The 16580-nt window shown below is 38.7% G+C and overlaps 1 protein-coding gene across 6 annotated transcripts in view; it reads right to left on the bottom strand.

Annotated features, from left to right (window-relative positions):
- Window positions 1-1169: 1169 nt before the first annotated feature.
- Window positions 1170-16580, bottom strand: part of nectin1b (nectin cell adhesion molecule 1b) — a 137763-nt gene continuing 122352 nt past the window's right edge. For 2 of the 6 annotated variants that reach the window (XM_078105024.1, XM_078105035.1), the window contains 2 exons: window positions 12624-12736; window positions 1170-3720 (listed from right to left, as the gene is read on the bottom strand). In XM_078105024.1, the coding sequence (XP_077961150.1) occupies window positions 3690-3720; window positions 12624-12736 (144 nt within the window). In that variant the 3' untranslated portion in view covers window positions 1170-3689. Of the gene's footprint in view, window positions 3721-12549; window positions 12737-16580 lie in introns of all 6 variants that reach the window. The other 4 variants (XM_078104950.1, XM_040173560.2, XM_078105032.1 and 1 more) reach the window with 3 other exon arrangements.

The raw sequence follows: 16580 nt of genomic DNA, 5'->3' as shown, positions 1-16580 counted from the left end.
CTGGGTACAGCTGTAATCACTTAAAATATGATGGATTAGATATGACGGATATAGTGCTTACTTGTGACTAGTCTGCATTTTAAGAGACCTCATTTGTAATGAAGTTACTGTTTGATAAATACTATAGCTCACCTGAGCAGGTAAATGTTTTTAATATGCAGTGTATATTTACATAAATCAAACTCATATTACATTTGAGGGACTTGTAATGCTGCTTTAAAGCTGAACCAAACCATATTTCAGCGGGGCAACATTTCATATGTCTATGCTTTAAGTGATAAGAATCAGTCACGGTGATGAACCCTTAATTAACTACAAAGGTGCACTCGGTAGTATCCAGATCTGAGCAATATGTGTTTGCAACAACCACTGGGTCATTGATTGATTCACCGAATAATAGCCACGATTGGCTATCCCTCGTCCATGGGCTGTGAAACGTCATAAAACAAATTTTAAGTGGCAATAAAGGCAGGCATCCTGTCCAGGTTGTCGTATCCGATGTCATATTGCATCTTTAAAAAAAATGTTTTAAATGTGGCGGCAAAGCACACAATATTGTGTAACTGGTACTTTCCTTTGCTGATAGGATTTGGCTAAGCACACCAACCTAAACAAAAAAAAAAGTGAACAAACAATTCCCCGCCCCATTGTGTCTCTGGCACTTGATCAGTGGCCAGAGTTTGGGTATGCTAGGCTGTGTTGTTCACCAGTGGCCACCGGAGGCCAGTTAAGAGTGATACACATATGCAATCACACTATTCTCCTCACAAAATAATTTGACCAACTTCACACGCAATCCCCGCAATCTTAAAAGTCTTTTTTGGTTCTTCAGCCCAATAATTCTCATACATCTCATTTACAGTAGCTGACATACAAAGTTAGCAATTAACTTGTGAAATAAAGGTGCATTTAGAACTTAAGAGCAAAGATTTCCACCAGTGGTTGGTGGAGTCCAAAAAAACACTAAAAGAAGAGTGAACAAAACTTCAAATAAATTATTTTTGTTCTGTTTTGGGGATGTGTATAAGCAATTGTATTTACTATCATTTACCAGTTTAGCCATATCATTTTATGTCGTATTTTAGCTAGTTGGCCCCAAAAAAAGTAATTACAGCAGTATAAAATATACATTAATGCGTTGAAAACAGAAATACAAGAACTGTAACATGGGTTGATTGTGAAGTTTAATGTTAATCTTTATGACTTTTTTCACACATCAGATACATTGTTAATATTTACATCAAACAGATAAAAAGAAAACACTTATTTTCATTATCTCAGCAACAAAAACGCTCATTACCCTAATACTTATTCAGGTATTATCCTTCCACAACTATACAATTAATGTCAAAAGAAACGTGCTGTAGGACTTTATATATGTTTTTGTTTAAAAAAAAAAAAAAACTAAATGTTACAGTCTTACAAAACAAGGGTGAAAACAAATGATTGGCGATTTTCTTCAGGACACTCAAAGTAATGACATGACTGAAAACATAAGGATTCCACAGTGAAAACGAATACATGTCAATGCCATTTTCAGCATCCTTTTTAGAAAGTAATAGCACTTCCACAAAATAATAATGATAACAATAGTTATGAAAAGGAAGGATCTCATGAATCGTAAATGTGTCACAAAAAGACAAAAGTAGTGTTTTCAGTGTTTTATCACACAGCAGGTACAGCAATATCAAACTCCTTCAGCGGTTAAAATCAGAGACCACTGCTTAAACTAAATGCTAGCACACATATCGAGCCATTGCAAGACAACAAGGTGAGCACAGAAGAAAGTCTCACAAGTTTTACTCTATCTGATTAACCACCATTAAAAGTATACATTAAATAACCTTCAACACCTCAAGGATTTTTTTCACATTGAGCACAAACACAAGGTATTTTCTTTCTTTTTTTTTCTTCAAAACCTACATTTGACATGGCAAAAAAAGTGAACTTTCAGTTTATCCAAATTTGCTGCGTCTAGAGGGCTGATGTGTAGGAGGCAGTAACCTGCAACTGACTCGTAAATTACATTAGCTTATATATGGTTCGAAATGAACTATCACAGTGTAAAATGGACTCAGAAAATAAGTGTAGTGCTATTGTATATAACTAAGCATTCGATAAAAAAATACAGTATCAAGCTTTTCTCTTCAGTGATAGACTGATTTGAAACTCTTCAGGCTATATTAGAACAAATCATATTTCATATTTTACGTGTGGGTTGTCCTTGAAAAATGTTTTATTTTAGGTATGTGTAGACCTATTTGAACTTTTTTTTTCTTCCTAGGACAACCCAAGTATGTGATTGTCTTCACCTATTGCACCTGCATTAAGAACATTTCCTGTTGGTTAACAACTCTGCACAAAGAGCTGACAACACAAAGGACCTCACCAACCTCCGTGAGGTACTCAGGTTGTCACATATAGATATGGAAAATACAGCATATGGCAAGCACAAGATGTAAACTGTAACACACTGCCAATCAACTATAATTTATTCCCATCAAAACAGGTAGTTTTCATGTAAACTCTGGCGGGAAGGAAAACAGACAAGAAATGAGTGAATCTACATGTCTTTGGCAACTACTGTTACCTGATAATAATAATAATAATAATAACAAAAATAATAATAATAATAATAATAATAACCCCGGATGGATGATGATAATACATGGAGAAATACAAGAAAGCAGATACTGTTTGTTCTCAAGCCCTTTGTTTTTCTTCAAAGCTAATGAGGATAACATTTGCTTCCAATTGCCCAAAATATCCAGTCAAACTCCGTAACAGCAAAGCCATTATGAAAAGTAATGAAGGATTCAGTTGAGATTGCCAATTCACATCTTAACGTAACAACCCTGTCATTAACTGTCATTAAAGGGGTAGTCCATGTCATTATAGATTCATAATTAGCTTTACAAATCAAATGGAATACGTTTTTTTTTTCACCAGAACACACTCGATCACACAAAGTACACGACTTTCAAAGATGCAAGCATATGATTGACAGACAAACAGAAAGCAAACAAAAGAAGCATAGTGCTATTAAAGGTCACTACCACTGTGGGAAATGTAAAAAATTAAAATAGAAAAATGCATCTTGAGTGACACAATAGTATATTCTGTACACGGTTTAGATAATTGGCAAACTAAAATATCCAAAAGGTGAGAAAACAATCAAAAACGAACAGGATGAGTGGGCACTCGAGAGGGGTGAAGGTTGTGGGGGGGGCAGTTGGTGTTGGCTACTCTAACATCACAAGGTGAGCAGGTTTCTACAGGCGGCCTCAGTGGAGCAGGCGGTGCACAACACACAGGGGAATTTACGGCTGGAAATATATAATTTTTTACGCTTTTTAAGCTTTTAGAGCAAATAGAATTGAGGTGGGAGGAGATGCACATCCGTTTAACCGGCGCTTCGCTCACCATGAGGTGCTTGTTGGCATGTTGCCTCTCGCCGAGCCAACAGTTAGATGTGGCGTGTCACACGGATTGCTCCTTGGGGAATGTGAACGGTGCTCTGGGGCCGGGTGCAGGCAAGCTTGTGTTGGAGTAGGTGGGCTCGCTCGGCGGTTGCTGCTCGTAGGGGTGCTGAGGCAGGAAAGTAGCGGGAGGGTGGGCCGGAGCGGGCTGAGACTCGGGGAAGTGATCTATGTTGCAGACGCGCTGGTAGCTCATGTATTCAGCCGGGTTCAACAGCTCTTCTGGATGACTCCCAGAGTCCTGGGAGAGGAGAGAAGACAACACTGCAGGTTCACAGGGTGTTTGCTTAAACGGAGGAAAAGTTGAACAAACTGGAGAATGGAGCGTCATTACATCAGACCTTTGCAGTGCACAGCAGAACAGTCAGAGGCAAATTTATCAAGGATTGTGCGGATAACTAAACCCATGGAGTTCCATGGAACCCGCATTGATTGTTTTGCAGATGCTGTGCTACTTCCACATATTTAAATAAATACTGTGCATATATTTAGTACAAATGTGCCCTTTTTAATGCAAATTAACCTAATTGCAGAGGCAGTCCAATTCACATCAACATGCATTTATAGAAATATTTGTACCATTTTCAGAGGTTTGGTGGTAACTGAAGTGCATAAGAGATATCCGCTCACACTAATATAATGTGGGATGCAGGGACAAGATGCAATGACAGTAGTGTCATGAAAAATAAATGAATACACATCCCGCATGTAATTATTTTAAATACATGGGGAAAAAATAGATTTAACTGTTATTATTGTTGTTTAGTTACGCTGCTGTGCCTGATATATCAAATGAGTCTGACCCCATCCAAGCGAAGCCTTTTAAAAAAAGGGTCCTGAATCTAGTTGCCGTGTCAGATCTTCTAACTAAGCCAGACTTTCACCCCCCCACAACCTACGCCTTGGCATCAAGCACATTTTCGATTAGCCACATGGTACCTGCAATCAGATGAAAAAAACAAGGCAATTTCACTCCCTTGCAAAACTCCATGGGAGTTGTACGTGTCAGATATTAAAAACACAATTTGAAGCTTAACTTTAAGCTCGAACTGGTATTACTTGTATTCATGATTTTTAATACTACATTGAGTTCCTCAAATGTTTGGTTCGTCCTTCCTCCACCATTTGTATTAACTTGTCAGGTTGTAAAAACAAAATGTGTATTTCTATAACACATTTTTACTTTTGTAATTCTCAGTAAAGGCAAATCATATAAGCAGTGTGTTCTTAATAATACCAGATGTGGCATTTCATTTGCCATATGTGCATTACTGGCCTCTAACATGGCCCCTAATTCCATGATCAGAAAAATACAGACAGAGATGCTGCTGGAAACTAGTTTAGGCCAGCTGGGTTTTAAGTATTATGGCTCTGCACTGCTGAAAAGATTTAGATGCAGATACAGAAATTGGTGGCGGTGTTTTGTTTGGGCACTAGGTCTTTTTCCATGCATCAAATCTGCCGTCCAACGTCTTTCAAACCCCCACGTCCCCCAAGCCTCATAACATCTAAAGATTGTAGAGCCAAAGTTATACTTCCAGAATAGCACTGATGACGTCATCTTGATCACTTTGTCACACCCTCAAAAGTTCACTTTAGAACTACACAATTGTTTTCTCACAATAAGTAGAACTGTTCCTGACATGTAGAATTGCTGCTGTACCCTTTAAGCTGTTAACATGATTTAATAAAGTAATGCCTCCCTGCAATTATCATTAGTTGATTGAACCTGTCTTCTTTCCTGTCATCATTGTCAACATAAGGACTTCATCCTTATGTTTGATGTATCCAGTCCAGGACTGTTGGTGCACAAAATGCTTCCTATTGCTACTTGGACATTTATAAAGGCTTAAAGAGCATTAATGGGGCTGTATACACAGTTTCCATGGGTGTGTAAACCTAGAATTTGCCTTCCCAGAAGTGACTTTGAGTTCTGCATTGAAGGCAATAACTCTATAGAAAAGTGCATAGGTTCATGTATTTATTTTGACTCATTCGGTGCTCGCTGTGCAACTTTTTGATGAGGTTACTGGCATGGGAAGAGGAATGCAAACAGCTTTGTGAGTGCACTCACTGTATACACATAAAGAAGACAGGTAATAGGGTAACGTCATCAGTTGCAGTCCGTATTTATTTCGTATGCATCACTACGAATTTGTATGTTCAAGATTTTCGTATACATTTTTACGAACAGGTCTTGGACATCAGGCTGGCAGGACATGAAGTCACCAACAAATCTTAATCTGGAGAAATTCCCTTATATGGCATTCAACCTAAACTGTTTGATGTCAGTTGTCGTTGGCTGATTTGCAGATTAAAACAATACTTTGACCCAGAATCAAATTCCTCTTCTCAATTACCAATTACAGTCACTGCAAGAAAATAAAACTTGCCTGGACAATTTTTCAACCGTTTCTTTCTAACGCAAATTAGAAATGTACTGAAAAAAGGAAAGATTTGACAACATAATAATAATAATTATATTATATCCTAACCATAACCCTATGTTAACAGAATAATGATAACAATATGTTGTATTGCCATGTTAGTGTGCACTCTGGTGGCCACAAGTCCTAAGCAGCATTTATTTTAAAGTACATGATAATGAAATGACATGTTAAAAAAAGTATGAATGAGAGTGAAAATGGAACTTACGAATATTCCTCAAGCATCTCTACATCTACGAAAACGATGATCCCGACTCTGAAAACATTTGGCAGGGCAACAAAACCACAAACAGACTTAAATCTGCTTTCAAAGTGTTGCATGTATTAAACATATAATGATAATCATATAAAATGACATTTTTACAATAAAGATGACATGACACAAATAGGATACATGGTGTAATGGGTAAAACATGGAACAAAACTAGGGATTAAAATAAACTGTCCATAACCAAACTAAAGTTAAAAAATGTGAACTTTTGATGTTCCAATTAGTTTTTCTCAACTGAATTGCTGTTCTTATTTGAATGAATGGCCCTCAGCAAGAATATTGATAGCATATAATTTAAGTGATACAATGTCTGAAACAGGGCAGCACGGTGGCATGGTGGTTAGCACTGTTGCCTCACAGCAAGAAGGTCCTGGGTTTGATTCTGCCCAGTGGCCTTTCTGTGCGGAGTCTGCATGTTCTTCCCGTGTCTGGGTGGGTTCTCTCCGGGTTCTCCGGCTTCCTCCCACAGTCCAAAGACATGCTCTGGGGATCAGGTTAATTGGGGACTTTAAATTGCCCGTAGTTGTGTGAATGTGAGTGTGAATGGTTGTATGTCTCTGTGTAGCCCTGCGATTGGCTGGCGACCAATCCAGGATGTACCCTGTCTATCGCCCGAAGTTGGCTGGGATGGACTCCAGCCCCCCCGCGACCCTGTGTGCAGGATAAGCGGTTTGACGATGGATGGATGGAATGTCTGAAACAATACTCTCTAATCTGAAAATACAGTAGATCTGGAAGACAAAGGGGTGAGCGGGGGACGATTTTGTGTGAAGGTGAATAGGTGTTTTCACATTAAAAGACAGGTAAACCATGAATCACGTCTTGTTTGCTGTCTTGCCTGGAGCAGGTAGCCGGTCGGCTTAGCTTAGTTTAGCACAGCAAACGGACATAGACGGAAATATCTGGCCTGGTTCTTATTATTAATTATTCTGCCAAAAAAAAAAAATCTGAATCTCATGGTTTAACACATTATGTCGGCTTTTTTTCATCAGTAAAATGTCATGTTTCGCTTTTACAGGTGTCATGCGCCTAAATTTTTATATTTTAAATGATCTTTAAATGTGGTGGAAGAAAGATTTGTTTTATTTTTCAACAGTGTAAGCTTGGTATGATGGTTGTTTCAGGTCTCATGCTAAGCTAAGCTAAGAGACTTCTAGTAGATAAAAGAAGGGCATCGCTTTTTGTATCAATTCTTGGGAAGAAAGCAAATAAGTAACCAAAATTATATAAAAAAAACATGGTGCATCATGCTTATACAGTACAAGTTTTTTAGTTTGTCTTTGTTTGAGAGCGGTTAAAACGTATTTAAAATAATGTAGTCAGCAACTCTTCAGACTCTACCTCGAATAAAAGACTTAAATTGTACTTGTAACGCCACTTATCTATATCAAATTGTAAATTGGCTTATTTGGGGAAATTGCACTTTCTTGTTTCTTCTGAGTTTGTATCCCGATGGTTGAAATGCACTTATTGTATGTCGCTTTGTATAAAAGCGTCAGCTAAATGACATCTAATGTAATTTAATTATGCTATCATGTGCTTGTGTGGCAATTAGCAACCTTATTTAACCCTTACGTTAGATAATATATTTTCTTTATGACTGTAAACAATGTCACCTCACGGTGATCTACTGCTGTAGCTGAATGTGTCTACTCTTGTTTCTAAGTATTGCTAAGTTTCAACATCAGACTCTGGGCAGCGGGCCAAGGATTTCAATGATTCAGAGTAATGGCCTATCTGCAGTCTTCTGAGGCGTGCACAGTGAAAAACTACGAGCCCTGAAGAGTAGAGCAAGTGATTGAGCCTTCTGTTAAGAGAAAAACCTTAAACTGTGTCTAAGCAGACCCATCTAGTTGGCCGATCATTCAAACACCAGTAAACTGAACGCAAACCCGAGTGACGCGAGAAGTTGATTGAAAACTGTTAACTCACACGCTGTTTATGTCCCGGTGCCTGGAGTTTGACGTCACCTCCTTTTCACAAATTGTAATATTTATTAGGACAAATTGTCATATTTGTTGTTTATATTTATTTATTGCCCAATTTGTACTTTATTTGATGGACCTGGCATAGCATCATTTGTGTGATAATGTTAAATTGACTACCATTCTGTAAAACAAAGAGGTACTTCTATGGAGCAACCTGTTTTGTGTGTTTAATAGAACAAATCTGTTTTCTGATGTTAACTTCTCACCCTTTCATTAGTATATCATCGAAGACATTTTAAATCTACCCAGAATGTATGTTTTTTTTTAGGGAAAAAAAGCTGAGTTGTGAAATTGTTATGCTTTATATCTGATTTTTTTCCAATCATCACTACCGTTACATTTTACCGCCATGAATGTTCATATCTCTTGCAGCAGAGTTTAAAGTCTTTGCTCTTTGGAAGCTGATGTAAATGAAAATGCCATTTGTTTCCCTTCTAACTGCTGTAAAATATAAGACAATTGATCGCCATCAATTCAGCAATGAATTAGACTCATTGACCCTGTTTATTTATTCCTGTGATTCTGCAACAAACCACATCCGCTCATTCATTAAAGGATAGTTCAAAAACGCATCTACAATGAAGTAAACAATGAATAATAATAAAATTAAAAAAAATAATAAAAAATTCTAAAACTGTTTCATTTTAACTTCATTCCATTTTGATCCTGTAGTTATCATTTATTTCCATTAATTACCATCTAGGAGCAGAAGGTAATGTTGAGCCAATTAATGGATAGCTAAGTGGGCCTCATTTTGCCTTGTTGAATACAAAAATGTTCTTAAAAAACAATGAAAGACAGTATTGTGCCTTCTTCAAGTCTTTTTCCACCTAATAAACAAAAACTGTTACAGGAAATGAAAAAGAAAACAGAAAGGCCTACCCAAAATAGACAAAACTTTTAGAACTTTTGTTTGATACCATTTTACTAGCGTCTTTGTCTTCAGTGATTGTGTTGTTTCTGCCAGGGAATCAAACACAGGACAAGAAATGCTTTAGCAGTCTATTAATCTTAGACAGCGAGAAAGGACAAGATGGCAGCTTCAAAATCGTTGAGTGAAGTTTTAACAGTTATTCCAAGAGCTGATGCTACACAGGTCTACAGGTGCTTTCATTTTGTGTGATCTGTTGGTACATTGTTAATGTGATCTGAGTCCATATCTTGATTTTTTCACAACAAACCATTACAGAGTTTATTCCAGGTTAGTCCTGCCCCCGTTTCACCCCCTGTTAGGTCAGACTACCTCTTCTCCACTGAAATAACAGCCTCCTGATTTCTTTACACCTTTGTATAATTGTGAAGCAAAGAGGAATAAAATGTTCAAATGCATACATTTAAAACTGGGGGTTTATCTAGATGAAATCTGGTTTATCTAGATGAAATCTGGCTAAACTTGAAATCATTTTTATTCAGCAGTACAGCATAAGCTTGGGCGAACGTTCCAAATACGTTTTCATATCTGATAATGTAATAACTTTGTCAAAGCAAACACGGATCAGATGCAATCGGGCTGTGATTAACAATTGGTAGATTTAGGTCACTGGCCAAAGGTGAATTCAAGTCTTTACTCTTCTTAAAGAAACAATTTTCTTGAACAGGATATGAACTAGTAGTTCAGTCTTTGGCTCAGCAAAAAGAGATTGTATTGATGGGGTAACACGGCTTAATGCCTTATTCCACTGGGAGTGTCAACAAGCAATATCCCAGACAGTATACCGTCAACAGAGCTTGTTGAAAGACATCACTATTGCATTACTATCATAACCATAACCATGTTTAATATATTTATCATTTTATATTGTACGATTTAAAAACTGCCCCTGGACATTGAGAATATTTATTATATTTATTATACTTGTCCTTTCACTGAAGGACAAGTTCTCTCAGCTGCACATGCCTGACTCCACCTGCAAGTGGATCCCAGACTTCTTATCTGATGGGAAGCATCACGTGAAGCTGGGGAAACATGTCTCAGCCTCCCGGACCATCAGCACCGGTTCCCCCCAAGGCTGCGTTCTTTCCCCTCTGTTCTTCTCCCTGTACACAAACAGCTGCACCTCCAGTCACCAGTCTGTCAAGCTCCTGAAGTTTGCGGACGACACCACCCTCATTAGACTGATCTCTGGTGGGGATGAGTCCGCCTACAGGTGGGAGTCTGACCATCTGGTAACGTGGTGCAGTCAAAATAACTTTGGAGATGCTAGTTGATTTCAGGAAGAATGCAGCCCCACCAGCCCCTATTACCCTTTGTGACTCCCACGTCACCACTGGGGAGTCCTTTAATTTCCCTGGACTCCATCATCACCAAGAAGCTCAAGATGGAGCTGAACATCAGCTCCATCACTAAGAAGGCTCAGCAGAGTATGTACTTCCTGAGGCAGCTGAATAAATTCAACCTGCCAAAGACAACGATGGTGCACTTTTACACCGCCATCATTGAGTCCATCCTCTGCTCCTACATGACGGCCCGGTACCCTGCAGCCACAGACAAGGACAAGTGCAGGCTGCAGCGCATCATTTGCTCTGCAGGGAGGGGCTGCAATCTGCCGATCCTCCAGGACGTGTTGGCTTCTAGGACTCGAAAGCCATCAAAAAAGATTGTAGCCCCCCACACCCCAAACACAGACTCTTTGAGCCCATTCAATTTTTCAGGAGGCTGAGGTCCATCACAACCTGTATATTTAATTGTAAATTGAGTATGTTATATTTCATGCACCGTGTTTATTTGTGTTGTTGTCCAATGCCTATTGTGCAAAGTTATGTTTTTTTAACTTTTCTTGTGTTAACTGATAATATACAGTAGATATAATATGTGGGAAAAATAATCATATAATATACAAACATCATTTTCATCAAACAGGATTGTGGGGAAAGTATTTTGCTGTCACTTTGATTAACGGACAGAGAACCTTGTTGACGACAAAGGATAACAGTTCACCATGCCACCCTGTCAAAGATTTCTGTTTTTTAATTGACTGTTACGTCACTTTAAGTCTAAAGTGGTGCACTGAGGAATTGGTAATTTTTTTGTTTGTTCACCAATCAACACAACCAATGTGTCAAGCAATCATCAAAAAGCAAATAATTAAAACTAGGACACAACTAGGCTCTTTGTACTGACAAGGAATCACTGGTCTATTGTGCCTTGTTTCCATTAGTCCAAAGTGCCACAGTGTTACTTGGTCAATAAACATGTTTACTGACTTTGCAAACCATGGGATTTCGGGCTACAAAGCTGGTCAATATTTAAACAGTTTCTGGAGCTGAAGTTCAAGATGCCAAAGACTAATGATTAATGTGTTCTTCTGTCTTTTTAATACACAACCGTAAATTCCACTGAGATTTAAAAAAAGACAAAAACTCATGGAAAGATATGGATTAAAGCTTTGTGTGCAATAATGTATTTGATTTTGACTTTTTAAAAGCTTTGCAAGCAATAATGTATTTTTTCACCTACATTTACATTGTTTTGAATTGAGAAAAGAGAAAAAGGGGAATTGGCAATTCAATATTGTAACTTGCACTTTTCGGTTTCGCATGTCGAGAGTCAACAAGAAGGCCTTCTGATTGGCCTGTAAAATGACCTGCCTCACATATTGCTTAAAAAACACTATAAGCTGTAGCAGAATGTTTGTCTCTGATGACAAGTTTAGGTGTCGCAGGGGAATGTGTTTTGTGACAGAAGGACTCCTCTCTTCCTTTAGATGAGACATCAGAGCAGCGTCTTTCAGATGAGGGCCCTGCTTTGCCCTGTTTTTCGCACAAATCAGGGTTGTGACAGAATCTATTGAGAAAGACATTTTGTTTATGGCCGTTTGGGGTAATTTTTTTTTACATGAGATACGTTCAATATTATGCCCCGTGTTTGATGAATCATCTCAACATAAGTCATGAACATCCCAAAGAACTGTCTATAGATGCACTTGCATGGAGACCGCATGCCTCTAAGAAGCTCATGCAAAAGACTCATGCAGATAAATGGGCCGAATCATTGACATTAGTAGATAATGGTAAATGCTCACAGCTACTTTCTCTGCAGGTGTCTGTTCAAAAGGGATTCATGCATGCAAAGATTGAAAGACAAGATGATGAAGTGTTTTGCATGTTATGTTCCCCACAATATTACCCCACAGCTATGTCTTGCATGTTTGGCTGGCTAGATTTTAGTGTGGTTCAACCTATTTTAGTACAGCCTGAAAATTCTTCTTTCTTAATCGAACTCTGCTGAGCAGCAACCAGCAGATTGTAAGATGGCCGAGATTTAAGAGGAGGGGAGAAAAGGAACCATGTGGAGCATATGAAGGGAGCACAGTGCGTGTGAGAAAGGGGGTGGACGATGGGAAGGAGTGCATCAGTCTGTGTACCTTGAGGCCAAAGTCTGAGGGAAAAGGCCTATATTGACATGCGCTAGTGTGAGCTAGGCTGGATGGTTGCATACTCGACAAGGTCCCCAGGGCCAGTGTGAGCAGAGCTTCGTGGGCTGGGAGAAGAGGCCAAAGCTGCAGTATCCAGCTCCGCATACTGGACATCGCAGTCCTTGTGGCCAGAGTTCTGGAGACAAGAGAGGCGAAAGGTGTGTGAGGAGTGAGGCAGCCAAAAACACGAGAGAGTGAGAAAGAGATTGACAAGAGTGACGGGGAGAGAAAGAGAGAGAGAGAGTTTGTGAGCAGTGGTGATAAGAGAGGAGAGCTAATGTGAAAGCATGGGATACATAAATCAAATTTCATGTGACAAAGAGATGGAGACGTGTGCACAGAGAGAAATTAATATGAGAAAAAAGGTCTAAAGAAGGATTCTGACTTGTTGTCATGCATCATAATGATGAATTTTTGTAATGATGAATGATGAAAACAAGTGTTTGCAAGTGCGACAGAAATATGCTTCTCCTCAGCAACAAAGTTTTTATTTTTGATCTGTTTTTATGATCTGTTGCTCATGTGCGCATTTTGTTAGAAATAATGCAATGCTTTAAGTTGCTGGGTATAACAACACATGTCCACACAGTCTTTCAAAAGACAAAATCGAACTCTAACTACAGCAATTCTGTGTTTTGAACACTCCATAAATTCCCTGATTATGGCTTTTACCAAAGTTATTGTGGCACAAATGGAGGTATTTACACAACCGATGAAGCACATTCAGGGAGATGCTGGAAAAAAAATCAATATCAGAATGCAGGTAAACACGGGCGAAAACCTTCAACGAACCAACATCGGACTAATCTGAGCAAACCTGGGTGATTGAATGACTTATTAACTCAATAAGCAGTAGTCCAAGTAGATGATTAAGTAAATGACTCTTAATGGGGCGATCAATAAATGACAGCTGTCAGCTCTGTTTATCCAATTCCAAAAATACCTTTGATTGTTGTCTTCAGCTCTAGAATGGATATTCAAAGACACTGGGTCAATAACAATCCAAGAATGATGCTGAAATTAGCCATTTCAGTCTATGCATACAGAATTCATTGAAACATATTTACCATGGTAACTAAATAGGACATGTAAATAGAGGCTTGAAAAACAGAATTACAACAACAAGGTACCAGGGAAAAGTTAAAGCATAGAAGATTTGGATTTAGTTTAAAACATTCAACAAAAATGAAAACAATCAAAAGACATGAGAGTTTGCCGTGTTGATTTGAAGAGGCCTTACTATTGGGTGCAGACGCACTGATATCATAGAAGCCTCAGGCACACCGTTGTAAAATACCTGTCTTGTTTTGACCAGCTTAAAAGAGTTTAGGCAGATTGGTTGAATCTTGAGTATTGTTGCAATGCAGTTAGTTAATACTTTTATGTTTTACATGTGATAGCATGAAATTATAAAAATAAGATTCATTGTGTTTATTAAATTATGAATAACATTATTTCCTTATGTTATAATGGATGCACAAATGGTGATGGACTGACATATCATTTTATGAAAAACAAGACAAAGTAGTTCTTACAGCACAGAGCAGGACAAATGGGAGTCCTACTGCACACACGTTTGTATTACCAACAAACTCAAATTACAGATGACTAACGACGCTTTGAGGGATAAACACCCCACAGTCTACTTTTCAGATCTTAAGAAACGACTGCATGAAAAATTCAGTGATTAGATCAAACGTTAGTGTAAGTCCTTTTACTCTGTCTACTCTACTTTGTCCCTGGCAATGATGCAAGATTGAGGGAGTTATGTGACAAAGTAAAGCAGAGATGTTAACTGTCCTGTGTCCAGCTAAATAACACTTGAGGTAGGAAATGCAATTGGATGATACCTGTTGCTCCATCACTCATTGCAACCAGTAATCCTCCATCTGACAAATAATTATAAAGAGATGACTGCAGCTTTCACCGAACCTAAGATTAATAATTTGAAATCTACTGTGCAATCTCTCCAACGTTGCATATTTCCCCAAAACTCACATCCTGTATCATATTTATATATCTAGAATATTTGTCCTGACCAGAGTGCAATCAGGGGGAAATTACAGCCACATTGCAATTCAAAATTGGCAGATAGTGTTTTGCCCCTAGAGAATGATCATTAGTAACACTCGGCAGTCAAGTCACGTCTCTCGCAAATAGTGTTTTGAAAACCTCACTGATACCCCGTCGGCCCTGAACTTTAAGTGGAATGTTATCAGAGATAAGAAATAAATCTAAGGAAAAAAAACATTTCTTGCCTTCAACATATTAGAATTAAACATCCGGTTCCTTTGGGTATGGAATTGAAGGTGATAGTCTAAAATCCTTGAATAATTACACAGAAAATAAGAATCAATTTGTCAGGGGGAAAACCTTGGGAGTAATTGAGCTATCCCTGAAAAAGTTGGTTTGAGACAACATGGGTAGTTTAAAAATCTCTCCATGAATGAAAAGCCGTAATTTCGGAAAGCCGTGCAGACAGGGAAATATATGATGTATGTAGCGTTGTTGATCAAGGTTAACATGGACGATGTTTAAGGGGAAATGTAGCTGTTGTGTGTGACAGTTTCTTGAATAGAAGCCGGTTATTCAGGTTATAAGAGACTATTCAAACCAACATTTCAGAAAAGTATGAGACAAAATATTTACTGCATTTCCAATCATACCTTGTAACAAAATCCATTTAATTAAATTTAAAGGCCTTAACGGCCGGGCTGCTTTGTAAGATCAGTATACATTTGGTTCATCCTCCGATTTCTTACGTAGAACTAATATAACTTATAATAAGTTTGCTAAACATGAAAGAAAAAGTACTTTTGTTATTGTTACAAATCCCATTGAAATACCAAGACCACAATTGGTCTTCGTCTTTCAGTACTATCCCACTGCTTTTTTGGATCTCTGCTCAAAGGATTATTTGGTCCCTACCGACGAAATACAGAACATCTATAGTTTAGCACAGTGTTTTTCAACCAGTGTGCCGCGAGAGGCTGTCAGGTGTGCCGTGATTTTTTTTTTTTACATACTGTCACTTCATTGGTGAAAAAAAAAAGAGCCAACTTGTGTGTGTATGTGTGTCGTCGCGCTGTTGGTGGTATGAAGGCTCAATACAATACCCTCTGCCTGTGGGTGGCGGTACGCAGCGTAATTAATAGGCAGATTTGCTGAGGCGACAATTAAAAAAAGTGAGATTTAAGGCTGGCGCATGCTTCTGCGTTTGCGTCTGCGTCGTTGCGTCGACGCACTCGTTTCAAGTCATGGTTCTGCGGGTGTTGCAGAGCAATTCACCGCCACAACAACAGGCGGAGTGACGTGTTTTGTTGAAGACGACCTAGAGAATCACGTCTATTTATTTATTTATTTATTTATTTGTTTATTTATTTATCATAGACTTTATTGCCCCGTGCATCGCCACTGCTGCTTTTCATCGCGGACACATTTGTCCCGTATTTTCCTCCACAACTTTGTTCCTCTCGACCGGCAAACCTGCGTTTGCGGCGATCTCCCTCCATGAATCAACCCGCTTCTACAGGCCGCCAATGACGGCTTGTAGAAGCGGTCACATTTACGCATTTCTTCCGACAGAAGTTCAATCTGATCCGTTCTCTCGTAAACATTCTTCGTTTTAATAATGGCGGTATCGAGCTATGAAAGCGGAAATGCGAGACTCCGTAAAGGACGTAGTTAGCGGACCAATCGCAGCCTGGTGCGCTGCGGGAGAAAAAAAATGGCTCAAAACACGGAGGCAAGGAGGTGTTAAAAGCGACGCAAGGGAAAACGCAGAAGCATAAACTAGGTTTAAGAGATACCTGGGCATAAAGCCTGGGCCATCTTGGCATTAGGATGATGTTAAGTTTAATAAAACACAACAAATAGAACACGCATTTCCCTGATTTCTTAGAGTATAATATGCTCATGCTGAAACTATGTTTGGGATTGATTTTCATATAATTTCCGGTTGTTGGTGTGCCGTGAGATTT

This window comes from Gasterosteus aculeatus, chromosome 1, assembly GCF_964276395.1.
Source record: "Gasterosteus aculeatus chromosome 1, fGasAcu3.hap1.1, whole genome shotgun sequence".
Taxonomy (NCBI): domain Eukaryota; kingdom Metazoa; phylum Chordata; class Actinopteri; order Perciformes; family Gasterosteidae; genus Gasterosteus; species Gasterosteus aculeatus.
This window is presented reverse-complemented; position numbering and strand designations above follow the sequence as displayed.